General features: G+C 42.5%; 1 protein-coding gene across 5 annotated transcripts in view; it reads left to right on the top strand.

The window, feature by feature from the left end:
• ARMC8 (armadillo repeat containing 8) overlaps positions 1 to 27226 on the top strand; it is a 61547-nt gene that overhangs the window by 1071 nt on the left and 33250 nt on the right. For 2 of the 5 annotated variants that reach the window (XM_064720589.1, XM_064720587.1), the window contains exons 2-5: positions 1008 to 1084; positions 14039 to 14110; positions 25343 to 25485; positions 25582 to 25679. In XM_064720589.1, the coding sequence (XP_064576659.1) occupies positions 1008 to 1084; positions 14039 to 14110; positions 25343 to 25485; positions 25582 to 25679 (390 nt within the window). Of the gene's footprint in view, positions 1 to 1007; positions 1085 to 8076; positions 8158 to 14038; positions 14111 to 25342; positions 25486 to 25581; positions 25680 to 27226 lie in introns of those variants that run through there. The other 3 variants (XM_064720591.1, XM_064720590.1, XM_064720592.1) reach the window with 3 other exon arrangements.

Raw genomic sequence — 27226 nt, 5'->3', positions numbered from 1 at the left:
TCTGTAGGACTTACGTGGCATAATTTAACAGTGTTCCTGGAGACAAAGGAGCCTTGCTGCCTCTAGATGATTCTTCTCTGTGATGTGAGACCACAGGCAAGAAGCTGACGATGCCTCTTGACATCAGCCAGCGTGGGGAAGCAGGAGTAGATTCAACCCCATAGCAGATATTTGTTAAAGTAAGGAGGAGTTTTCAACTCTTAGACCTTCTCTCAAGGAAAACTCATAAGGAAAAAATGGGCAAAGCTTAATGAAAAGAGTTGGTGAAAAGGAAAAAAAAAAAGAAGGTGAGATAATGGCAACATATCTTGGCAAGTGTTCCTGAGAACCTGGAGGGAAAATTCCCTTCCCCTTTCCCACCCTTGTATTTTGGAATGCTTGCCATCTCTGACTTTGGATCTTCTCAAAAGGAATAACAAATCAGTGGTGCATAAGTGTGTAGCTTACAAGCACGGTCCTGTTGCTGAGAAGAGAATTCTCTTTGTGTTATACAGCACCATGAGAATGTTGTGGGGAATACTGTGCTGCTGTCCCATTGAAGGTCTGTGGCACAGGCTCTGAAATGTAGCTATGTTGTGACAAAGTAAGTTACAGAAAAATGTCTTGTTATGAGCTTCCTTCTTTTGGAGAGCTTGTTTGTGGGTATGGTTCTTGAGCAACATTAACTGCTCTTTGAAACTTTTTCTTCCAGGAATTTATTCTATACAGTAATTAAACATAATAAAATTGTGATTCAAGGCAGTGCTAATAACTGCAGTTCATAAATAGCTCTCTGTTAACTTGCTTTGACACTTACCACGTTGTTATCTACATTAAGCACCTCATCTTCTCTAGATTACACTTGAGCACAGGGTTATCTTTGTGTGATGTTGCCCAGCAGTAACACACTGCACGTTTAAATACAATTCTGTGGGTTCTCTGCCTCTTGCCTGGGAAGTTTTTTACACTTGCTGCTGCATTGTGTGGATTGATATAAACTTTTGCAATTGTTTGCTCTCTCTCTGCAGGAGGTCACAGCCAGCAGCCGCCACTATGTCGATAGATTGTTTGATCTCGACCCCCAAAAAGTCCTGCAAGGTGTCATGTAAGTCATTGAAACACTCTTGGGCTCTTGGTTGTGCATAGGCCAGGTGTGCTTGATCCCGTTAGAGTGATAGGTCAAGGGCAAGAAGCTCTTCTTATGTTTTTTTTTGAGAAATGTAGTTGGCAAATCTTAATACAAATATGTCAGTATTGATGTAGAGATAGTATTGATATAGACTCTCACTCTGTAGTGCATATGGTTCATAACACAGCCTCCCAGTTGCCAGAAATAAGGTTAAACATTCTGTGAGCACTGAAAATTGTTTTGGATGTGCTTCTGCCTTTTGGCCCTGTTTTGCTGCTCTTCCAGGTCTGTTGAGACTCTTTTTCCTCATTGCACTGCCAAGTCAGTGTACCTGCCTCTTTCTCCTTCCCCTGCTACCATGCCTGTGTGTTGGCTTTGACTTTTTTAGTGCTTGGCTTCTGTCTCCCCATGGAACTGCAAGCTGCAAGAGAATGCTCCCACAGAACTGCATTTGGATGCAGGTTATATTTCAGTATTTCTGTTCCATGCCAGTGGTCAGGGTAGGGACTGAGAGTGAGTCAAGGAGCAGGAGTGAAACTGCTGCAAAGCTCTGGGTGTTCCCTTGCTGTCCTTAGGCCATGAGCTTTCCACTAGAATCACTTTTCCAGCAAAGTGGCAGATGAGACCTTGCCCAGGACTGACTTTGGTGGTGAAACCAGACCTTTTGGGGCTTACCAGTAGCTTGCTGGCTGTGGCTGTCTAGGAAAACACCAGGAGAAATCAGAGGAACAAGTGGACCAAAAAACCAGGAATCTTGATTGTGCTGCTTGGCATGACCTGAGGTGTTCCCTAGTAGCAGATGAAAACACTTATTCCAAATGTCCAGGGCCAACATGTCAGTGTCCCTTTAAAACACATGAAGAACCAAGTCTGGGTAAAACTGTCCTGGAAGTTTCCTTGGTTGGGATACCCCCTTACCTGTGTAGGAACTTTAGGTACCCTGCTGGAACTGTGTGCAGGTTCTTAACTCTGCTCAACCCCCTTACCTGTGTAGGAACTTTAGATACCCTGCTCTTAACTCTGCTCAAGGGGAGCCTGGTTTTGCTTCCAGCCCTTGGCCTTGGTGGTCCCCTCCTCATCAGGGTGGTGGGGTGGTCCTGGGGAAGGATGAGTCTCATCCAGTGGCCAGTGGGGTGACTTAGCCCCTCTTTTCTCCCTGGCAAATGCTCTGAGCCATGGCTGGTGCTCCTTCCCTGCTCTCCTTCCTTTTTAAAAGACTGGAGCCCACAGCCCTTGGTAATTCCTTCCCTCTCTTTTGATATGTTATTCATCTTTTGCAGTATAACTGATCTCCCAGAAACAAGAGTTTTAGGCAGTATCTTTGTCTTGAGTAACATCTGAAATTCTTCATCTTGTCCGTGGGTGTCAGTGGATTCTATGCTGAGATCCTTTGCTTGTATTTAAAGACAAGAAAATAGCAATTTATTTCACAAAATCTCTCACAGGGCAGATTTGGATGGTAAAACTGTATTTGTGATGCTCTGGCTGAAATCTCAATTGTGAGAATATCTTTACTGACTCTGAGCCAGTCCTTTGTGGCAGATATGTTATTTTGCAAATATTGGTGGGTGGGTGTGTGACAGTCCATTTAGAAAAATTTATGTAAAAGATAGAATAAGAGTATGAAAGAATAAAAAATGTATATAAAAGATGGAATTTAGAGTGGTGTATATATTAAAATTTTCTGTCAGCCCAGGATTCTTTTGGGCAGAAAAATACTGCTTTGTCCTTCTTCCTTTGATTTCAGGGCATATGCAGAGATGTTGAAGTTAGAATGATCTAGTATTTGGGGTGGAGTAGGAAAGGATTAAAGTTTTTCCAAAAGTGCTTGTCAGAAGCTTTACCAGATATGCTGCATCCTTTGCAGAAAATCTTTGTTTCCTAAGATGTGCTGGTTTTTCCCTGCATCCTGGCTGGAAATACTGATGACCTAGATTTTTATTTTGATTGATGGAGCTGTATGAATATCAAGGATCAGAAAATGGGCTGTTGTAAGAGGCTTTGTTTCTGCCGATTGTCTTCAGTTATGATAGTCCTGTTTTTTGTATGCTTGAATGAATAACTTGGGCTTGGGGCTTTTTTTCATTGCATCCTTATAATTTTTAATGAAAACCAACTTCTGAATGAGCTTTGATAAAGGTAAAATGCACCTAAATGTTTCTTGAACTTGAAAATCATGCCGGTCCAGTTTTCATCTTGTAACTTGAGAAAGCTTTAATTACATATTCTGAAAGCATTTAAATGATTAAAATCTCCCTTTTTCCTTGCTTTCCCATGAATTTTCAGAGGTGGTGTTCAGAGTTTTCCTCATCCAGACAATAAAGCTTTACCTGGTTAAGACCTTTTTTATTTTCTTGCTACTGGCAAAGCAGAAACCATTTCCTTGTTGTCCATTACTGCTGCATGTGGATCTATTGATCTTATTGCAAAATGCCAAGTTTCCTGCAGAACTTCTGTTCACATAATTTCTGTCCTCATCTGGGTATGGATAGTGGATAGGAAGGGGAGAATTGTACCTGCCACTAAATCCTGAATCTCAGTTCAGGATTGGAGAAGTTGAGATGACTGCTGGCTTTTGTACTGTACCTGGTGGTGCACTGAAGTGTTCAAGGCCCGTCTCCATACCCACATCTGTGTGGCAGTGTGTGGATTTACCTGTTACTTACTGTGTTTGTAGATGGGCAAGGTTAACATGGCAGTTCCCTTCTGTAAACATGGATTCTAAATTGTGGCCATGCTTATGCTTGAGAGATCTTTACAGGTTTGCTTTGTGTCTCCTTAGGTGCTCCTGTGACCCTTTTCTCTTGCTGTTGTAGAGCTCAGGTTTTCTCCATTGTGCTCAGAGTGCATTCTGCAAGGTCAGCACTGATGTCAGGTGTGCAGCTCGTGTTGGCAGTGCTTGCATTGCCTCACACAGACACTGCAGTGCATTAAATGCTGTGGTCTCTCTGAGGTTCTCTTCAATGTTTTGCTGTTATTGGCAGAGGAACAGAACAGAAGTGCTTCTGTAAATTTCTGTGCTTTTATGAGAGCTTCATTTGTCCCAGGGTTGTTCCCACAGGATCGTTTTGTGCTTTGCAGTATTTTTTTTTTAAAGCATATCTGGGTTGTGATCCTTAGACTGTCATTTGCTTTTCACCTGCTATTAAGCTCAGGACTACATTGTTCAGATGCAAGACTGATACCTGTTTTTATCCTCTAATTTTTTTGCTGGTCAGGGGCTTCTTTGAGAGACATTTTATTATGATTACATTTAGCCTGGTGCCTTCAAAGTGGCAATCTATCATTTTATGCAGAGCTGTGTAACCCCACCTCAAGGCTGGGTTTGAAAGGAGCATCTTTTCTGACAAGCCTGGCTTACTCAAGGTCCCAGCTGTTTCTCATCAGGCTATTCCTCAGCAGTCAAAGGGTGTCATGCTTTAAGACTTGTAAATTATCATCTTTGTGGTGCACTGAGAATTCTTGAGTGCTACTGCTGTTCTTGTCCTTTATGGCTAGCAGGAATTAGTAGACAAGTGTTTTCCAACCTTGTGTGAGCATTTTATTTCTCATCCTATAGAAATGGCACATGGCCCTCACACTGTCTGTGTTTTGCATCCAACTATTTTTTATTTTTTGTAGTTTGGGTTTGTGATAAATGTTCCAGGCAGAGGTTTAGCTGGCTGTGTAATAGTGTGCTGTGTTCTCAGCTCTGGCTGTTGGAGGGATCATCAGTGCAGTGTTCACACTTGGCCACCACAAAAACTCTGTGAAATATGAGAGGCAACTTCATGAAGTGGGAAGAGAGGAAATTCCCACCTCAGTTCTAAGGGAGCAACAGTTACCCCCCTTCAGACAGTTGTGAAGAGGCTTTTTGCTTCTGGTTCTTCTTGTCTGTTCAACTTTCTGTAACACTAAGTGATGAGCAGCACTTGTCTCCACATTTTGCATCCCAAACAGCTGCATCAGATTTTTGTCTCCACATTTTGCATCCCAAACAGCTGCATCAGATTTTCAGTCTCAGTGGGCACTTCTGAACCTCAGTTTTCTGCAGGAGCTTTTTTGGTTTTGTGCATATTCCCTTGGCCATGTGGAAATAGAGCAGTCCTTAGAGGGTTGTTCCTGTCATGGTTTGCCCCTGTACATTTGGGTCAATTCTGTTGTCTCCTCGGCAGCAAATGCATATCCTACATGAAACTTGGAGATGTTATTGGTTAACAACAAGTGATATAATTTTTTGAAGCATTGTTTTTGTGCAGAGTCATTCATGTGTGGAGGGAAGAGGCTTCTGAGTCCCTTGTAGGTGCTTTGTGAACTGCAGGATGGGCTCTTTGTGGGTTGGAGCTGGGAAGCTGCAGGATCTGACAGAAATTGGAGCAGGTTTAGGTGGTGCTGGGAGCACTGCTGTGCTCCTTGGTTTTTCCCTTTCAAGAGGTGAGCTGTGAGAGAAGGCTTTTTGGAGGGAGAGGAGGAACTGAAAGGCTTAAACATCTGAGCATTAAGTAGTGCTCTGTGAAGAGGGGCTTTCAGTGCTGCAGTGGTTTTTTGTTGTCAGGTGGAAGGATGGTGTACACAGAGGGAAGAGAGGGAGATGCACTTCAATGCAAATGTGTTCCTGCCAGAGAAAATGTACTCTCACTTTTGCATTTTTTATAATGCAGCAAAAGGTACTTATGCAGAATAGCTTGTTTTTGGCAAGTAATTTGTTGTGACTCCTGGTGTAATATTTAGAGGTGGGTTAAACTTCAGGTGTATCTATGATATTTGGCCAACAATCTTCAGCCTCACAAGGATGTTTAATATTTCAGGCCTTGCATTTACTGCTCTGAGCCCGTGAGAGAATGATGGTTATTGACTCCATTTCACCGCTACTTTTGAGATGGCTGTGAAGCCACTTTTCTGCAAAACCCCTGTGTTGATACCGCCCTCAGCATGGTGATACCGTTGCTGTGATGGCTTGAGGCTCAGAGTCAGAGGAGGGAGGAGGAGCAGCCTCTGTCAGACTGTGATGGAGCTGGGGAGGATGAGCTCACAGGGGTGCTGAGGTGGGGCTCAGTAACAGAGCTCGGGCTGAGCATAGCTGGACATTACATGGCCATTCAGAGCTTACCTTCCCCTCATTCATCTGGTGCACAAAGGCAGTGGCTGCCTGCAAGGGAGGGTGCAAGCAGCAGGCAGCTGAGGGAAAAATAATTCTGCCCTTTGGGGGTGTTGTAAAGACTGAACTTGGAGGTTGGGCCCAAGGGATATGTGCCACAGAGCCAACAGTGCTGCTGAGGTTGTGATTCTTCATACTTAGTGTTGGAGTTTCTGGTTCTGAGCTGCCAGTTTGCACTGATTTGAATCAGTATTAAAAATTGGACTTTAGTAGCTTTCCAAAAGAAGCTCATTTTCCATTTGCAATGTGGAACTTTTATGCTAACATGAAGGGTTGATATTTCTAGTAACATGCAAGGGACAGAACCCTGTTTTCCAGTTAATTTATGTACCAGATGATTCAGCTGACTGTAGTATGTGTGCTGCGTTTGTGCTGTGCTCTGAACTGATAATGTCAACTCTTGAGATACTTTTCTTGGGGGATTATAGCAGGAAGGCTAGCTCATAGAATTACTTGCTAAAATATACTTCAAACAGGCATTATCTGGAATGTCCAGAAACTCCAGAATGAGAGAGTTTGTGGGCATAGAGATATTAGAGGATTTCTGTTCTAATGAGAACTGAGTAACACCCATTTGAAAAAGGGAATTTAGGCTTGACTAGGCCAGTGCATCATCTTAGCTCTGATAGCTATTTGGAGATAAAAATCAGAGCTTTTGCTTCATGACAGAGAGACTTCAGATTATAATAATCTAATGAGTAGTAGCTATGTTAAATTAATAGGGTTTGGTGGTCCTTCAGTGCTTGTTGGCCTAAGGTGCAATGGACAGTGTGAAACAACATTGCAAGCTCTCATTTAGAACAGCCAAACACATGCTGCAAGGCCATTTTAAGGTATTTTCCTGTCCTGAATGAAACTGAAAACTTCTCCTTGTGGATCACTTGTGGTGGGCAATGTTCTGTAGATAGAGAGTGGTGGGTTTAAAATGGGACAGTGGGCAAAAGTAACTTTAAATAAAGGGACAGTGAATGAAGAATAATGCAGTAAAAATGTAGTGTTACAGATGCCTCTCGATTTAATGAAATTTCATTCAATTTTTGCTTAAGCTGTGGGATGCACTGCTAAATGCTGAAGGCAGTCCTTCATACTGGGAAGTGAAATATCCTTGGGGGAAGATAGACACATTAAAAAAAAGGTACCACAGTTACTTGTATTTGATATTTTGGGTTATTCATGTGAAGCAGCAGTGGTGGAGCTGCTCTTTTCACGTGGTTTGGCTGTTTTGGGACAGTGGTGAAAGAAGTGTTTTGCTGATCTGGCATCACAGAGCAGGGATTTTCTGAATGAGGATTTGTGAGAGTTCTGCTGAGCTGCAGCTATTTTGCCCACACCTCTGTTGGGATAATTCTTTAGGACCTAGTGTGGTTAAATAGCAGAGATTGATGCTGAAATTGAAATGCTGATAATGCAGAGCTCTCTCCAGTTATGGTTGCTGTGGTTTTGTTGGTTTGGTTTTTTAGCTTATACTGGTTACATAATAGAAGTTAGCTGAACTCCCATCTACCACTAACTTCAAACACGTTAAATTTGAGTTACATTGTTGTTAAGACTGAGCGAGGCAAATTGTTTCTCCATTACCGATCTCATGCAACTTGTAGCACCAAATCCAGACTCAGTGCAAAGGATGAGGCAATAAAACCTGCTTGGGAGAGGAGGGAAAAGCAGCATCTCCCTTTTGTCAGTCCAGGTAGAGACTGGAAAGGAACTTGAGTTGAAACTGTAGCCAGAGGCATGGCGAGCTGACCTTGTTAAGCTTGATCAGAAGGGCAGCAGGTGAATTGAATGATGTAAACTCCTATGTGGAAGTGAAGGTTTGGTATGGGAGGTTTCTTCAGTCACACACAGCAAGAGGAGCACTGGAAAGCAGGATAAATTCAGGGTAGCAGTAAGCTATCAAGATCTCTAACTACAGGTATGGGCCACTGAAACACTTCTCTTTCTCTTGGGTAGACTTTCTTTGTCAGGAAACTCCTGACACAGTAATTTGCCTCTGCAGAGAGGATACTTGAGATAAGAGCTCAAGCATTTTCAATGGCATTGAGATACGGAGGAGTTGGAGTAAATGATCACTTTTAGCTTTATGTGTGTTAAATTCTACAGTTCTGCAGTGCTTTAGTTATTGCCAGGTGCTATTTTTCTGCAGCATTTTGATTTTATGCACTGAGAGTACAGAATTAACATTGAGAACAACCATGGATTGAGGGGCTTTTGTCTAAACGTTGTTTGTTTAGTTTGCACTGTATGTTGATGGTGTCACAGTTTCTAAGTGTTAAAATTCAAAGGAGTTGAGTAACACTGTCTTGCTCTGCTGCTTTGCTATTTCCTGTAAAATCATCTTTATTGTTTTATCAACTGCTATTTTTGAATGGGATTGGAAATCTTTAAACTTTACTTCCTGACTTGATGATTAACCTTAAAAATAAGTTGATTTAGGATTTCTGGGGTTTGCTTGAATTGACAGGACTTTGTCAAATTTTATTCACTTGGTTGGACCAGCAGTCATGTTGGTCTCTACTTACTAAGGAGTAGAAAACAGCTTCAAGCCAAAGTAATATCCATCTTAGAAATGAATTCTGTGACAATAGTGATGGGTGTATTTTAACACTCAAAAACTGGTCATTAAATCTTGATGTTGCTTTCCATCCATCTATAAAAATGGGAGAGTGGAGGAAAGGGAGGAGGAGGAGACAAAAGCTGTCCACAGTGAGCTTGTGGCTGTAGTCCAGCCAGCACAGGTGCCATTTGCTCATATGATCCTGAAACTGAGAAACTCTCCTGCACTTGGGGCAGCTGGTCTTCCTCTGAGCTGTGTCCCTGTATCAGCTGCAGTACCTCAGCTTTTTAGAGGGTTGCATTTTGAGTTTTTGAGACCTTTGGGAATGCTGCTTTGTGTCACTCTGTTGTTGTGACTTTGGACAGCCCCTGCCAGATGAATCTCCAGCCCTGACAGTGCTTTGTGTTGGGAGCTTTGTCTGGCTGCATAACTGGCTCAGAATCTCTTGGAACTATTTCATAGTAAAAGTGAAAGCATTGGCTGCAGGTGCCAAGGGCTACTTTTCCTTCTGTGATTGTTCAGCTCATGTTTGATACCCTCCTCTGTCAGGAACCCCTGAGTTGTGGCTCTCTGCTGTTTTCAAAAGCCATAAGATGAGGAAATGTCATGCAGGCTGTTTATTTCCTCTTCTTCTGAGGAGTTCCTGTGGCTGCTTCCTCAAGTCACTCTGGCTCATTTCAAGATCTTTTGTGTTGCTTTGGTGGAAGGTGATGTAGGAAAGCTCCAGGGCTTCCTAACAGAATTTTATAATTTATTCTGTTTGTGCTTGATTTACTATAGCTTAAAAAAGGAGGTAGAGCCAAATTGTCACCTTGTCCTTGTACCCAGCTGCTTTCTCAGGATTTCTTTTGCAGGAGAGATGCAGGTATGGGGGCTCACTGGGGGTGCTGGGAAAGTCTCTTCTTTCTCAGCTGGGACCTGAGCTCACTCTTGTGTTTCACTGGGGTTTTATTCTGTGGAAGGAGTCCCAAACTTAGAACTGACTTCATTGAGATGTTGAACTTCAGTAACTTCTGTGTAGGGTAAAGGTCAGCTCCTCAGCTTCCTTCTGCAATAGTAATTTTCATTGACTACTCATTTTCTCAGGATGTAGGCATTTAATAATATTGGTCTTTATTGGTTAGGAATCATTGAAACTGAAAGACCATATTTTACTTGCAGACTGTTATATTTAATGTCACTTCTTGCGTGTCTGAAGTGGCTATATCTGGTGCCTTTAAACAATTACACATTAAATATCAAAATAAAACCAGAACTTCATGCACAGTTGGCAAATTAGTTCTTCTTGTAAATCTTGTCAAGCTGTATTTAGATGGAAATTAGATTTTTCTTTAGTTTAATGTACTCCTAGAATATTTTTAAACACTCATGCTGTGTTCATATACTAGCATACACTGCATTTTATTTATAGCTAATTAATTAAACTGATTGCTTTTGGGTTGCAATGTTCTGAAACATTGTTATAGCTGATAAACATCACCCAACTGATTTTCTCAAGTTGTAGGAAGAAAATCAGTCTTGCTGCTTTTCCAGTCTCTAGGTTGTTTCATCACTTAAAGCTGAATGATTACAGGTTCAGCTGATGAAACGATATTTTTATTTCTTTAAGAAGCAATAATAGATTGAAAAAGCTGGTTTAGCACTTCAGGATGCAATATTCCCAAGCACTTAGCTGGGAGCTCTGCAGTATTTTATTGTTGGCAGCCTGTGTTATTCCTTCTTGCAGGTTTTTTTCCATGTAAATTACTTTATTGCACTCTAATACATGTCAGCATAAATATCAGATTTTAAATCTATGCATTAAATTGATTGTAATGAAGGTCATTTTGTTAAATGATTTGGAATTTAGTTTGAATCTAAACTAAGATTTAATATACAGGGTAGATAAAAGCCCAAATCAAAAACCCAGCCAACATCAAATGCATCTTAAGGGCTCTGTTTTCTGGAGCTCCAGGTTTGTCTTTGGCCTCTCCACAGAGTTGCTGTTGTAGCTGAGGCACTCTCTGGTGCTGAGGTGTTGTGGGTGCAGGTGCCAGCTCTGAGTTTTCCTTGGGGGGCTGCTGGCAGCTGGCTCACACCCTGAGCTGGGAGCTGGGAATGCTGCATCTCCCTCTGGGTCATGGTCCTGTCACAGGTCAGGCCTGGACTCACCAGGGTGTTTTGTACTGCTGCAGTTCTCATCTCCCTCTGACTGCACTGGTGCTGCTGTTCCCTTTTCCCTCCTGCACAGGGGAAATGGCAGCAGGGTGCCTGACATTTGGAAATAAACTGGGGGTTAGTTTTGGACTCGGTTTCTGAGGTTTCTTTGTTGCCTCCTTTTTTGTACAAGATAGTGATCTTTGCTGCTTTTTTTTCCTTGGATGTATCTCATGATGTCTTGGATCTGAGATCAGGCAAGCTTGAACTTGTTGGAGGTAATGTTCTCAAATGAGGGAGTTGCCCTCAGTTTTTCCAAGGTTTGTGATTCACCAAGGACCTGATGGTATAGGACAGCATATGGTAGTTCCTTGCTTCTTAGGGAACCAGCTTCCTGATCAGGAAAATCTCTATAAAATAGCATATGCAATTACATAATTATTTTTCATAGTACTCAACAAAGTCTACTACTATGCAGCATTTGAATGTGGCATTTTAAGGGTGTTCTTGCATTCCATATCCACAGCTTCCTGTGTATTGAATGGGTCACTTCTGTAGGTGGCACTTGGAAGAGAGAAGTGTGGCAGGAGCTTGGGAGTGCACACAGACACGGGGACCTTTGAGCCCCGTCTGACAGGTTCTGGTCATGTTACCAATCTCAGGGTTTTTGACTTGCCTGCAAGTTGAAGTTGGTCAAATGTACATGTGTTGGATCTGTCAGAAATCTCAAGTTTGTGCCATTTCTTACCTGTCTGACATAACTGTTCTGAGGAACTTTATGAAAGTGGGATGGAGAAATTAATCTGAATAATTTACAGATCAGGACTGTGCCCTCTCTTACCCTCTCCACTTGAGTGTTGTGGAACTTGGCCATGCTCCTGCCACTTGTGAAAGGGTCTCTGAATGGAATCCTAATAGGCAATACTAATTAGATGATTATAAGGTTAACAAACCATTCTGTTGGGGATTGGAGCAGGGGTCACAAAAGTTGGTTAGTGTTGTTTTCAGTTTTGTTTGTTATTTTGGATTTTTTACACAAAATACAATGTAAAATCACAAGCACAGAGTATTAAAGCATCACCAAAATCTGTTTGGTAATTTCCAGAGTGCTTGGTTGGTGCCTCCCCTTTAGCTGCCTGAGATGCCTTTGCAGTTGTGGGTAGGGTGCAGTTTTTGATGGCTCTGGTGCCTCAGGGCAGCAGGGAGAGGCAGCTTCTTCTGAGTGGCCTGAGCACTTTGGTGCCTGAACTTGACACATCTGTTGGTGCAGCTTCCATTATTCCTCTGAGACATCTGACCCTTGCTTCTGCCACTGTTTGGACTGACTCGTGCATTTCACAAACTTTTAAAAATTACCTTTAATGTGAAGGGTTCAGCATAGAAACCACTGAAGTACTGTTTCTGATTTTAGTGACAACTTCAACTCCATTTGTGGAATTTTCAGGGGCTTCCAGCTTAGCCTGTCTCCTGACCTTGCTCTTTCTCCTCTGCCTCCTGCCTGATGGTGTGAAGTTACCCACCTTAGGGGGACACAACAGGAAGGTGCAGCATTCCCTCTGATGCTGAGCTAACTGGAGCTGGGCTGGGCTGGCAGTTGCTGTTCAGTGCTGGCTCCTTGCAGGGGGTTCCTGACTCTGCTGGGTTCAGGGGTGCACAGAAGTGCAGCTGAGCTGCTTTGAGTGATGATCCCATGCTGGAGCTCTGAGATCACAGCTAGACTTGGAGCTGGCCTGGAATTCCTCAAGTACTCTTGTGCATGCATGTGGAGAAATCCAGGGAGGACAGGCAATTACCTTTTGCTAATTGAGCTTTATGGAGGTCCTGTTTGTGCCAGTAAGGAGTTGCCTGCCTTGGCTAAGAAGTCTTTTACAACTCTAGTGGTGGGAGTTGTTAAACTTGGGGCTCTTGGAACTGCTGCTTGGTGCAGTGAAATCTGCTTTTTCAGTGCACACCAAAGGAATGTATAGTGTTCCTGCTGGCCAGGGCAGATCTCACAGGACAGGGCTGCTCTATGTTCCTTAAAAATTGCAGATAGCAGATGGGAGAGATAGAAAGGCAAGAAAATGTGCTCACTTAAAGCAACTACTAACACTCCCAAATTGTTTGAATAAATTATATGTGTAGTGATTAGCTTATCAGTTTTGGTTTGGTTTTTTGGTGGTAAAGAATTACCTGAAGTTGATCTCTCTTTATTCTGTGCTCTTAAAGGCCCCAACAGCTAGAAAGCTTCCTAGAATTGAATCATCTCAATTTTCAGAAACCAGTTCTAAGCTGTAAGCTTGCTTTCAGATTCTCTGGATGTTCATGTGTGCTCAATGTGCTCATTTGAAGAGAAAAAAGAGCAGGTGTTGGTGGTTTTCAGGATACAATAGCAATTTTCTGAACAAGGTTGCAAACCACGTGTTTTCATAGGAATTCTTAGTGTGTGCAACCAGTGTCCACTTGCCCAAGTGCTTCCCATGTTCTGGTACCTCTCTGGTATGAATGCCTGTCATGTGTGAAACCATGCAGGGACTCTCAGGTGGGAAAATGCTCTGGGTTTCCATTTCATCCCTGAGGTTTTGATGTACAGATGTTTAGGTGTCCTGCTGAAATACATGAAAGGAAGCCTGGGGTGAAGAGAGTAAAGCCTGGTCTCTGGAGACTGCTGATGGATCCTTGTTCCTTTTTCTTAGCTTGCCTTTCCCTGCACCCAGTAGACTATTCAGTTAATACTTTAAATTCCCAATATTTGACTTCCCAACCAGTGGTGGGGTTTTGAAATTGTTTTAGAAGTCTAGTGACAATGTGGGCACAAAGAACATAAAAACTAGTATATCTAGTTTTTGTCAGTAATAAGACTTCTTGGTGTATGGTGTGCATGTGAGATAGTTTGGGTTTTTGCTTACTTGCAGGAGCTGGGATGTAGTGGAATCCCAGAGCTCTGGGGTATTTTCCTGTGGGCTGAGGGAACTGTGCCCTGAAGCACTGCCCAGTCTGTAGCTGCAGCATGGACATGTGGAAAACTGCTTGATAAGCCTCATGGAAATAGTAAATTCTATAGATAAGCCCTCAGTACCTCAGCATAATTTACCAGGGTTTGTTTTTCTTTCTGGATTTACAGAGATATGAAAAATGCTGTAATTGGAAACAACAAACAAAAAGCCAACTTGATTGTTTTGGGAGCAGTTCCAAGGTATGTCCTTTGCTACTCTCCTTTTCACTGATTCACAACAGGTCTGGAATAATGATCCTTCGATCGCAGGCACTTTTTTGTTTTAACTTTGATTGTAGTTGACTGAATACTTTCTTTAATGTAACTGAGAGAGACTTGAAATATCTGTTAAACTCATGTATTACAGAACAGGCTGTTGAGTAATGCTTTTCATTTAGAATTTCATAGAATTCTCTAAAGTAGTCTTGGTGTTTTTATTGAACTTTATCAGCTCAGGAATAAAATCTATTTTTTTGACATTGATATTAATGATGGATGAAAGTGGTTGTATCTTAATCCTGTTCTTCAGCCAACTGCCTGGTGAGTTCATAACTGAAAATGTGTAAGGTTATGTTTAAGATTTAATTTAAAATATTGAAAAACATCTGAGATAATTTGCTTGTCTGCTCCACTTGCTGCAGAGAATTAAAACCCATTGATCATACTTTATTGTACCTTGCTGCTTCAGCTGATGTTAACATTTTCTGGACCCTGATTCCACTAGTACAAATTGAACAGGTGGCTTTAGCTCCTAGACTGCTCACTACAGCTTTCATTTCATCCCTCTTCTCCTCCAGCTTTCTTTCAGCCCCAGTTTGCAGCAGTGGAGAATGAAACCCTTGAGCACTGCAGTCCTTGTGCTGGCAGGGTGGCACCCCCTGTATCTTTTTGCTTAAATGGCAGCCAGGTCCCAAACTATTCTGCCTGAGCTGCTGCTGCCTTGTCAAAAATGCTTTTTATTTGCAGAGGGTATCTTCTCACTGACACTGAGTTTGTGCCAAGGCTGGCCCTTGAAATTCTTTAGGGGTTAGCAGGGGGGCCACCCCTGTACCAAACCTGCTGGATTATCTTCCCTTTTGACCAGATAAAAACAGGTGAAGAGAAGACTTCACAAGAGGTGAGAAGATGAAAATGGGCATTTGTTGAAGATGATGAGAAATTTAAGGAATTTCTATCAGCAACAGGTCTTGAGGAGTTTTTGCAAGTCCTGCTGATTCACTTTCCAAATCTAGAATCTTCCTGTTCTTACATTTTGTAGGACTTCTATTCCCTCAGTTGTCCTGCTTTTTGCTGCTGCTTGTTTTGTGCCCAGTAAGGAAAATTCAAAAGTGCTTTTTTCTTCATTGTTGTTAATGCCTTCTGGCTGCCCAGGTAAATTATACAGTTAATCTACAACTGCAGAGAAATGACTGGCCCTGGGGAATGTTAAAAAGGGAGCTATCACACTTGTCCTCTCTTCAGGACAAGTTATTCTCAAATGACCGGAAGTTTCTTCAGCGATCTTCAGAAAAAGCTGTTCAAGACTGGAGGACTAGCTGAAATACACTGAGAGTGATCCTCCCTGGCTGTAACCTGACATCATCCACCCCCAAGTGCCTTTCTGAAGGCTTTACAATTTCCTCAAGATGTTGCAGACAGACTCGAGTAGATTATAGACTGTTTGGATTAGAGAACTCCTCTGGTGTTCTCTGTCAAGGAGGTGGGAATCCATGGGCTCTTTTGATGTGGTTTCTAATCAGTGAAGCTGGTGGAGTGCAGGGGCCTGGGGAATTCCAGTCTGCAAAGCCAAGCCTCTCCCTCAGTGAGGAGAGGAATAACCAACATGACATTCTTTGGTTGAAGTCTTTAGGAACAATTTTCTGTTCACAGAGTTCAGTTGCAGGCTCCCACAGGAAATTGATTCTCTTCTCTAATGGGAATTGTTAGAATTCTGCTGCAGCTTTGTCCTGTCATTCAGCTTGTTTTTTACTCATTTCTTGCTTCTCTCTCCTTCCCCAAATATTCCTCTCTCAGGCTTTCAGAAAATACTCTTTGGACCCAAGGAACCCCTTCAGACCTGTCACTCAGTGGAAAAGAATACAGTATCTTCAAATATTAGAACAGACTCATATGGGGTTTGGAAACAAGTCTAGAAGTATCTTTTGTTTGAAATCAGGCCAAATACTACTGGAATATATGAAATAACCCTATTATTTTAAAATACTGCAAAGAAATGCCAAGTCCTGTGAGGATCTTCCTACAAAGGAAGCAATTGCTGTGGGAGAATGGTGGATCCCTGTCATTTCTGGGCCAGTGACCTCCAGAGTCTGAGAGCTGGCTCTTCAGTGGTGTCATCTTTGGAAAGGGACATGTATCAATACCTTAAATGAATTTTTTGGGGGCCCTTTAAATTTCAGTCTGACCTGTGGTCATCTCTGGACTGCTTATTCTGAAGAGGGTGCTAGAGAAAACAAAGTTGATTAAAGAAAGCTTGCAGAGTTGCCATGTCTGGAATTTAAAACTTGGAGGTGTTAAACCTGTCCAGATGTGTGCACAGACTTGGCCCTGGATGTTCAGAATGGAAATAGCCAGCTTGTGTGTGGATTTTGTTTCCCAAGAAGTGATTTCTGTATCTCTTCCCAGAATCATAGAATTTCCATTCTCATGGAATGCTGGCCTTGGGCCCCTGACAGTGCTGCAGAAATGTTACTTTTTGAAATTCTTGCATTTTAGTAGTATTCCTAGAAAATAGAATTTTTAAAGTTTAGAGGGGAGAAGTTATTTTAAGGCCAAGTTCTTTAAGTGGCAGAGCAACTTAAAGCTAAGACATGACAGCGTTGGCAGAAATAGTTTCCTACTTGTCCTGTCCTTCAGCTTTTTTTCTTTCCGCCCCACATGAGTGCTAGCAGAGACCAAGAAATCCACAGTAATTGTAGGTGTGCCCCTTTACTGAGCAGTTTTATAAGAACAAATCCTGTAGCCTGTGTGTCTGTCACCACGTCAGACACCTCTCTGGAGTCCAAGTTCAATATTTAATGCTTTCTCTCAGTTCCTCTTACAGCTTAAATCTCAGGGAAATGATGGAATCATCAGTTCAAATATAAATTGTTCTTTTCTAAGTCATCTTAACAGGGCTTCTGAACTAACTAAGTGCTGTTCATGCAGTAGCAGTCTGTAGTGCTGCTGGCTCCCAACCCTCTGAACTGTAAATGGCTCACAGAGGTGGAATTGGAAAAGAAAACCCTTGAGTGAAATGAGCAGGAGGAATTCTTGATCAGTCAGTGTTCCAGGTCTGTGGGGCAGCTCTGGGTACCCAGAGGGATGCAGAATTGCTGGTTTGCCATGCAGGCACCAGCAGGGCCCTTCAGTCCTGGGATCATTTCCTTCCTTCTTTCCTGTGGGGATGGCAGAGCACAGGGAAGGCAGTGTTAAATTCCAGTGAGCAAATCAGAGCTCTGCTTTCCTGTTTGTTGTAGTTAGCTGTTGAAGCTCTATTCTGTGTCATTTTGACAAAAACCCTTACCTGAATGGAGTTACTGCTGATCTCATTATTGCTGAGAGTTCAGCATTTAAAGTCCAATCCACTTCATTAAGAGCTTCAGTTGTTCCTTTGCTCCAAAATTAATACAGGTTTTAAATCAAATCTTAGTCCAAACCACCCAGGGCCTTTAAGAGAATCACTAAATCATTCTTGTCACTTACTGAAAATGATTTTCTAACTTCCAGCTGATTGTTCCCCTATCACATAAAGTTAGTTATTTGGCATTGTAAGGTGGTAGTGCACTTCTTCCCAAAGCTTTCTCTAGGTAGGTGCCCTCAAAGAATTTTGTGTACTAACTTTAATCTTTCCCTGGCATTTATCAGTGATTCTGTTTAACTGTTGGGTTTTTAAATTTTTAAAATTTCTTTGGAGTACGTTTTAAAGGCCATGTAGAAGAGCTGAAGGACTCTCTTCCATTCCATCACTTGAATTTTGAGTTCTGCACAGCAGACTGTTAGGTTGCCTATGGAAGTGAAAATTAGTAAGAATTTATTGGGATTTTAAATTGTTTCTAGGCCTGTAAACACACCAAGATGACATTTTATGTTTCAATTTATTGTTAAACATAATGAAATTCCTTCAGGCGGTGTTCTTTTAGAGTTTGCCAAAAGAATAAAAGATTGCTGCTTTGGTAACTGTGTAACCTGGTAAAAAAGATGAGAAAGGAAATCTTTAGGTGGCTCTGGCCCTGGCAGTGCAGCTGAAGTGCCAGGTTGGTGTAACAGAGCTCCTCTCACAGCACCACCCTTGGTGCTTCTGACCATGTCCTACCTCCACTTCGTGTGTTGTGTTTGCACTGAGACCTGCCTCAGCTCAATAACCACACAAAACTGACTCTCACAAAAAGCAGGTCTTGTGCTGTGGAGTTAAAAACAAGACAGATGAGCAGAGAATGGGGAGAGCAGGACTTGCCCTACAGCAGTGGAGAGATGTGCCTTGAAATGCTGAGGGGCTGCTGGGGTGGCAGTGCTGTGCATCTCCATCAGTGGGGGCTGGAAAATTGACCAGGACAGCCACTTCAAATGGTTCCATGTTTGATCCTGCCTCAGAGCAAGGCCTGAGGATGTGTCAGAGCTCCTCAAGCCTCCAGTGCTGCTCTGTGCCCAGCTGGTTGCCCTGGGGCCTGCAGGAGCTGAGGGCTGGCCTGTGCTGGGGCTGTCAGTAACTGTGCTGTTATCAGCTCTGAGCATCCTCTGGGGCCTTCCTTGTCCCTGGCCTGTTCCCAGCCTGCTTCCAGGAACTCCCTGCACTTGGACTCAGTACTGTGAGGTCTGTCATGCACATTAGGGAGTGTTCAGTCCAAACTTCTTGGATGTCCTTAAGAGGTCAGGACACAATTGTTTCCTGATGCCTTGTTCTGGTCTTTGTGCAGTTTGCATCGGGATTTTCTGCCATGCACCCCTCATCTGTGCACAGTTTGCTGTCTTAGGGGAAGGAGCTTCACCTGCCTTGCTTTGCTCCAGGCTGGTGAAAGAGTGGGGAACAGAGGCTCTCCTGTGCTTGTTCTTTGCTTTTCTCCAAATCAAGTCAGGAGTCAGGACCTGATTGCATAATTAGACGTCTCTTAATGAGAAATAACTCTCTCCACAAGGATGATGTGTATAACTGGAGCAAGGTATTCTTCTAACACAGCTGTGGAGTACAGGTGAGTCAAGGCAAACATTTGCAGTCAGCAGAATTGTGTGAGAGCTGTTGTTTAGAAGCTATACAACCCTGTATCTCTGAAGTGCTTGTTCTGATAGCAAAAAGAAGGATGTATTTCCAATGCCACCTTTTCTTTTGTGTGTTTTCATTAGAATTTTAAGTTTCAAGTTTAAAAATATCATGTAGAAGGTAGCTTTGTGATACCTCGTGTTACTTCTTCTTAAGGAGCTGGAAGAGTCAAATCTGTACGAAATCACTGAAAAATGTGTTCTTGATGTCCTCTTTCATGTGCTGATGCAGGATATTGGCTGGTGATACCAAACTCAGTGAGACTGTAGTGTCATCTTTTTATATACAATGGAGAATTTCAAACTGCAGGTGAATGGGAAGTAAAACCAGCTTGATTTTTGGTATAAGGTCACTTGATATCCTCAGACAAAAACATTTTACACTTAGTTTGTCTTAATGAACAGTAGTTGTTCAGATGGTGGTCATAAGCTGGCTGATGTTGTAAATCAGACAGGAATTTCTGGAAGATTTAGAATAAAGTTTGAATGTGTTTTGTCAAAGTCAATGGAATGAACAGTCCAGTGGTGAACATAGGAATAAGGCATCAGTCTTGAGCAAAGTGATAAGATGGTTGAAGCAAGACCAGGTGAAGATGTTGCTTTGTGTGATGCCTATTAACACACTTTTTGTGAAACAAAAGGCTTTTATAGTCTCAAAAATAGTCTTAAACTGAACCAGTGTAATTCACTGTGGAAGTTAAAAAGTGAGTGCTGTTGGTGTGAATTTCTCTGTTTGGTTCCAGGGGCTGTGTGTTCCTATTCTGGTATAAATGGCTGCAAAGAAAGGATGTATTTATCTTTTGCTGAGTGGTCATGGAATGGGCTCAGGGGGAAACACTGGAATGAATTCAGCTCAGACTGGAGATGTGCCAGGGGTGGTGCACTGGGATGGAGGTTTGGATCTGGTAACCAAGAGGAGAGGCTGTGCTGCAGCCCCCTCAGTGGCCTTCACTTGGAAGGGGGGAGCTGAGACCACCAGGGTAGGAACCAGGACAGGAACCCATGGAGTGCTGGGGGAATATTCCTGCTGTAAACAGGGCTCCAGGGGGAGCCAGGGCTGTTTCCAAGTGAAACATCATTAAAGAGGAAGGGGAGGGAGAACTTGATTGTAGTAATGAAAAATGTGGAGTTTCAAATCCATACCTCTTGCAGCTCAGTAGATATTGGAACTCTCCAAAGTTGGATTTAGTTACATGAAGGGTCAGACTGGCTGCAGGTTTTGTGGTGTATATAGAACAGCTCATGGAATATTAATGTTAGTGAGGATGTCTGAGCATTAGGATAAATTACTAGAGCTGCAAGCTGAGACTCTTTTACTCCCAAGGGAAAAGCTCTCTGTGCAGCCAGCTTCCCTACTTATACACTGCATACTGCTCAACTTGGCTCTTTTAAAAAACTGCACTGTGGGAAATATTTCAGAAAGAGTTATCTTTGCTTTGTAGGGCTTTTTAGGGAGTAGAGTTAGCCCAGGTCCCTTGGATCCAGCCTCTGGAGATTTGGAATTGCCATTGGATCCAGAAGAGAAACTGGCATTCACTCCAGGATAAATTTCTGTGACAAGCAATCATAAAAATCACTCATTTTTGAGTCTTCTTGTGCAAGAATCTAAAGCTATTTAGTTTGTCACTTTAGATATTATTATACAGAAATTATTCTGAAGGATTTTAAAATTATGCTTGTTCTGTCTTTGGGAAGTTCTGTGGAAAGGGATTGCTTCTTGTTATGTCTGAAAAGTAGTGCTTTTTAGCACTAAAAAGAAGAGATTGAAAAAAAAAAGTTGGTGTTCCTGCCTTGTTTGAGCTATTTTCAATCCATTAATTCCATTCACTATTTGGAGCTGACTCTCACTGGGACTTGCAGCATGTTCAGAGGTCACCTCTATGCATGCAGTGACTTTTCATTCCATGTTCTGTCAGGCAGCAGGGGTAACTCACCTCAGCAGTGCTTTCATCTCTGTGTTCATCACAGGCTTTTCCAGGGGAGAGCTTTTGGGCCTTCGTGCAATGGACTGGAGTACAAGCATCTCCCAAGGTAGAATAAGATACAATAATCCCACAAATAGTGTATTCATCGCCTTTGCAAGGGGCTGGTGATGAATGTTCAGCTAAGCATGACTCAATTAAAGCTCTTAGTTATTAATATACTTTGATAAAAGATGTCTTAAACACACTGTTATCCTGGGCTCTTCCTCCACGTGCCTGCCTGTGGGGTTTGAGGAAGTGCTGTCTCATCTCCTTGCCAGGTGTTTCAGGAACTTGAGACATTTGTGTGACAACTTGTGAATGGGCTGGAATGTGAAACAGGGCATTTCTGTTTCCGGTTTTCGGCTGTTTGGAGGGCCTGGAAAGGCCCGGGGTGACCTTGGGGCAGCCCGCGTTTCAAAGGACGAGAAGAGGCTTCAGTTCTTTTCTCGGTCTCTGTGTTTATTAATTGTTTATCTAAAGATTTTCTCTCGGCCCGACAGAGGTCTGCTCAGCAGCCAGCCATGAGCACACTCTCCTCCCCTCCGGACGGTCACCTATCTTTATACCCAAAGTTACGTGTACAATATTTATCGTTTTTCCCCAATACCTTTCACCCTTATTGCCCAGTGCACTTTTAGTAATGACCAATCCCAAAGTGCCACCATCACCACAGAAGATGGAGGAGAAGAAGAAGAAGAAGAAGGACAGGACACGCCCCAATTCCTCCATCTTACTTCTCTAAACCCCCTGTACAGAAATCCTAAACCCTGTGTCTCACCCTCTAATTAACTAATCCCTTCACCATTCACTCCGGTGAAATCCTCCTATCCTCATACAGGTGTCGTCTCCTGTGTAGGATCAAAGTCCAGCCACCAGACACTTCTGGCAACATTCCAGGACTCCCGAGCCCCCCAAGGGTGGTCTTGGTGACTCAGCACCTCAGTCCTGAGGTGCTGAGATCCCACATTTCTGTTCTTTGTAACTGTGAGGTTGGTGCTCAGACTGGATTGGGAGGTTTAAACCATGCACATGTGTGTTATGGTGTGGAACTCTGGTGCATCACACCCAACTCAGTCATCATTAAGGGAAAAGAGGAAGCTGAGCTGAGTCTCTTCCTTGCTAAGCCACCGGAGTTCTCTTTTGTTCAGCAGCTGCTTCCTTTGGAAGTTTTCTACTTTAAAATAATCCATGGTTTTCCCAGGTGTGATCATGTCTCAGCTGACCCCATTTCTGTTTCTTGGCATGGTTGTTCATGGAGTCCATTGGAGTGTGTCTCTGGATGGATTTCCTGTCCTTCCTCATTTCCTGGATATCATTCCTGACACTTGAGAAAAAAAAGCTTTAATCATTTAATTGCCCTTAGAAGGGCAGAAGTTGTATTTTATATAAATGTAAGTGGAAATTTTCTGAAGAAGCCTTATAGAAGTTTGAAAAAATTACTAATCTAAATACTAATCTAAATCGAAATATCTAATCTAAAAATACTAATCTAAATACTGCATTTTAAACCAGTGGAAAATGCTTGTGAAGATGTTGTAAGATCCTTCCATCAGGTTTATTTAATTTCCTGTTTGTTGTAATGAGCTTTTCTGCAGGACCACAGGCTGAAGAGTGTCAACAAGAATGTTAGTACCTTTAGAGAACCTTTTCTGTATTTGTGCTTTTGTTTTCCCCTGAAGCACACAAAAGTGTGTTGTGGTGCTTCTAGCACAGCCTTGTTCCAGTGTTTCTGCTGCTTTGGAATCCAGAGGCTGGCTGATAAGGGATCCAGGTTATGCAGGGACACTGTGTTCTTAGGACTTGTGAACTATGAAAAAATACCTTAATCATGTTTCCAAAATCCAAATTATAACTGCCCTTCTGTCCCCTGCATATAAATGCCATTTTTCTTCTTTTTTATCCTGATGATATTGATGTAAAGGAGTAATGCATTACAGCTTTGCTGAATTTGTCCAGGCTAGAGCTTGGGAACAACAAACCAGTCCAGGATGTTCCCTTGGAAAATAGAAGGATGTGGATCTTTGTCTTTAATGCTTGATAGTACTTTATAAAGTATATATAAATGCTTGACAGTACTTCATAAAATATATATTATACTTAATTAAGTTTTATCTTTAGTGACTACATGGATTCTCCTCACTTTAAACTTTTTGGTAATTTTATAGTTTGGGAGTACCTAATTTTCAGTGTTACTTGGTGTCAGTTCTGTCTTCTAAAGACAGAAATAGAAAATATTACAATATACATGTCTAACTCTGTGGAACACCTGATCTGAACCTCAGAGTTATTTTAAAGATGTAGAAAAGGATATTATTAGTATTTCAGAAACTTATTGTATGCAAAATGGGAACTTAAATTTTGATCTTCACTAATTATAAACTTTAGGTAAGGCTTTCTATTTTAAGCATGTTAGACTTGAGATTGTAGTTGATGTGTTTAATTTTTGCTCTTTAAGAGAAGCAGAACTGTAACATTTGTCCCACTTGTGGGGTGTTAATGGGAAAGAAAATAGCAATTACTTTCCTTGGAAGAGAAAAGCCTTCAGAATTTAATGTGCTTTTGAATTTTTTAAAAATCCTTTTGGGGAAAGAAGTCTTTTTAGGACATGATATTGAGGGGTTGGAGCGTGTCCAGGGAAGGGAACGGAGCTGGGGAAGGGGCTGGAGCACCAGGAGAGGCTGAGGGAGCTGGAAAGGGGCTCAGCCTGGAGCAAAGGAGGCTCGGGGGGGACCTTGTGGCTCTGCACAGCTCCTGACAGGAGGGGACAGCTGGGGGTGGTCCCTCCCAGGGAACAGGGACAGGAGGAGAGGGAACAGCCTCAAGCTGTGCCAGGAAGGTTCAGGTTGGGAAAATTCCTCCTGGAAAAGCTTGCCCAGCCCTGGCACAGCTGCCTGGGGCACTGGTGGTGGAGTCCCCATCCCTGCAGGGATTTAAAAGTTGTGTGGATGTGGCATCTGGGGACATGGGGCAGTGGTGGCCTTGGCAGTGCTGGGTTAATGGTTGGACTTGATGATCTGAGAGGACTTTTCCAACTTTAATGATTCAGTTGTTCTGTGACTGAACATTTCTGCATACAAACAACAGGTTATTTGTTCAAGGCCCTGATAATGAGAGAAGGCCATTGGTGTGGTCTGTACAGGGAAGACACAGAGCAGGTCTTCATGACTTTCTAGTGAAAATGGAAAGAAATACTCTTGCATTGCTGAATTTCTAAATTGGCCTCTAGGTTATTGAAAGCTATTTTTAAAAAGGTTATTGCTACTGTCATGTTTTAATTAGTAATTAGATCAATATTTACCAACACATACAGCAGAGGAGTCAGCCAGGGTTAGAACAGTAGATGAGATTGTGCTTTCCACACAGGAACTCAATATTCTCTTCTTTTCCAGGATGAATTTTAGCCAGGATCTCTCACTATGTTTGTACATCACCACAGAAGCTTTTGTTTCTTGTTATTACTTGGTCTAGAGGGCAGAGAAAAAAAAATCATGTGTCTGTAAAGAAGTAATAGTAGTGCAAAGTTACCTGATTCCACAGGATTGAGGGAGCGCTGTTTTTTCTTAGTGATGATTTTGCATACCACTGATGATGTATTTTGCTTCTTGATACTGTAGAAAGAATCCAAATTGATTGGGACCCAAATGACACTATTGGCAAGATGTGCTTTAGGCTTGCAGTGATCCTGTTTAGCTCCAATGCAGCTGCCTTTCTGCACATACAACTTTCCTGGGCTTGCTTTGTTTATGTGATCATTTCTCAGTGTTCTGAACTCAGATTACCCTCAGCCCACCCCATGCTTGCTCTTGGTGATGGAGTTACTTTGCAGTTGTGACCCAGAAGAAATCACTGCCAAAGATAACCATCCCCACAATGGTGTTAAGGTTCCCTTTCCACCAGCCTCAAACTGCAAACTCATTTCCTTTAACTGAAATTTGGGATCTCCCTGTTATCCTGAAAGGCCCATCCTGGATGTCAGTACTGTGACAGTACCTTTTTAAGAAAGAGATTGTAGCAATTGATTTTTTTGCTTGGTTTTTTTCTACACCAAGTAAAAGTTGTGTAGGAACACACAGTGTGAAAAGGTTGTGAATGAAGTGTTACTCTACTCTCTTGCTCAGTCTTCATCTTTCTATTAAGGTTTTCATCCTCTTTACATAGCAGAATTCAGATTATTTTCTTTTAGACTGAAATTTTCTCTTCCATATGAATTTTCCTCTAAAAATACTTGTGTTTGCAGGTTGCTGTATTTACTCCAGCAAGAGACCTCAAGCACAGAGCTGAGAACAGAATGTGCAGTGGTCCTGGGCAGCCTTGCCATGGGGACAGAGAACAATGTCAAATCCCTCCTAGACTGCCATATTATCCCAGCCTTATTGCAAGGTACCCTCCCTTAATGGATCTGTGTCAGTAAATGTTCCTAAAGTACTGAAATGAACAGATACTGACACTGAATGCTTGATGTGCCCATTTTTACAGGATTGCTCTCGCCAGATTTGAAGTTTATTGAAGCTTGCCTGCGATGTCTGCGCACCATTTTCATCAGCCCTGTAACTCCAGAGGATCTGCTGTACACAGTAAGTTGTAAGCAGATTATTATGTCTTTTTAAAGGCTGTGGAGAGGGTGGGAGTGAAAAATCTTGTTGTCTGGAGTAGTAATAAGGCCTTGTTTGAGCCAACAGCATTAGCACTTCTCACCTGCCTTTAAGGCATTTGGCATCTCTAACATTTATGGCTGGTGTGATATCAGCTGGTCACCAGCATAGCCCACTGATAAAGAGAATACCTACATGTCCAGACTTGGGTGCAGTCTTAAGGAGGAAAAACTGTCTCTGAATGGTATTTAGAGGTCCTATTATCAGAGCTAAAGTGGCAACAGTTACTTTCTGAAAGTTAGTTTTATCCAGTCCTCCCTCTCCAGCTGAAGAGAGGACTTTCTCAGTTTTTGTACTTCCAGTGGAAAAGCTTCACCTCTAAAATGTCTCTGCTCTTAGCTGGTATATGTGTGATTTGCATTTAAGTGACAGGAGGATAGAAAATGTGCCTCTCCACTTGCTGTAGTCCTGAGTTTGTCCTGGAGATGTGCCAGCAGGGCTGTTGGTGACTGGGCAGAGCCCTCTCTGAAGGCACTGCTGTCTCTGGGGTTTGCCCAAACCCAGGCACTGCCTCTTATTGGGAAGGAGGGGCAAGGAGAGTTCAGCAGCTTCCCTTGTCCTGGTGTAAGGTGAGCCATGGAATGAAAGCTGTAGTGGTCCAGCAATCTCTTCCTGCTTGGAAAATGGAGCATTGCCTCAGTCTGGGGGAGGTCACAGGGCAGCTCCAGCTTCTCAGGGTAACTGGGCACCCACAATGAGAACCACTCTGGTCCCACTCACTGGGAGCTGTTGTTTGCTGAGGAAGTCTTGATGCTTACAGAGAAGGGCACAGCTGGCCTCTCATGTCTTACTTTCTCTACAGTTTGGCTGTTAATAGTCAACAGATTTTCTTCATTATCTTTTGTCTCTTTGTTATGCACTGCTGCAATAACTGTTTTGTTCTCTATTCATTTTTCCAATGAATTTTTACATTTTCATTTCAGACACAGGTAGGAAACTTGTTTTCTATGGACTCAATCTTACCATACACCTATTCTGAATTTCATCTGCCAGCTAGTCCATCTCAGCAAGTCAGCTTGCATTTAGTGTCTACAGACAATCAGCCAGCTTTGTCCTCCACTGTTCACTGCCTTTTTTTCCAGGTGTTTGGTGATTGTTTAGCATAGAAAATCTCAATGCATATTGTATGTGTGAACACCAAAGGCACCTCTCCAGAGTGATCCAAGGGCTTCCTCTTTGTGTCTTTCTTTGGCTTCACTCCATGCTCCCAGATTCCCCCAAATCAGCCTCTAAGAGTTGATAAGTGCAGAGGCATCTGCTTCCTGCCCTCAGCATGCAGAGAGGAGTTTAAGATGACTCCATTAACAATCCATATCTCTTCCTGGGCATCAGTGCTCAATAGGGACTTTTAATTGCTCTCTGTCTGGAGGGTTTGATGTGTTGAAGGGAGAGGAAGGGGTAGAAAAATGGACAGAAATGGGAAGGAGCCAGCATTAGCATGGAAATAACCACTGCCATGGGAACAATAT

The sequence above is a fragment of the Zonotrichia leucophrys genome, chromosome 9, assembly GCF_028769735.1.
Source record: "Zonotrichia leucophrys gambelii isolate GWCS_2022_RI chromosome 9, RI_Zleu_2.0, whole genome shotgun sequence".
Lineage (NCBI taxonomy): Eukaryota > Metazoa > Chordata > Aves > Passeriformes > Passerellidae > Zonotrichia > Zonotrichia leucophrys.
This window is presented reverse-complemented; position numbering and strand designations above follow the sequence as displayed.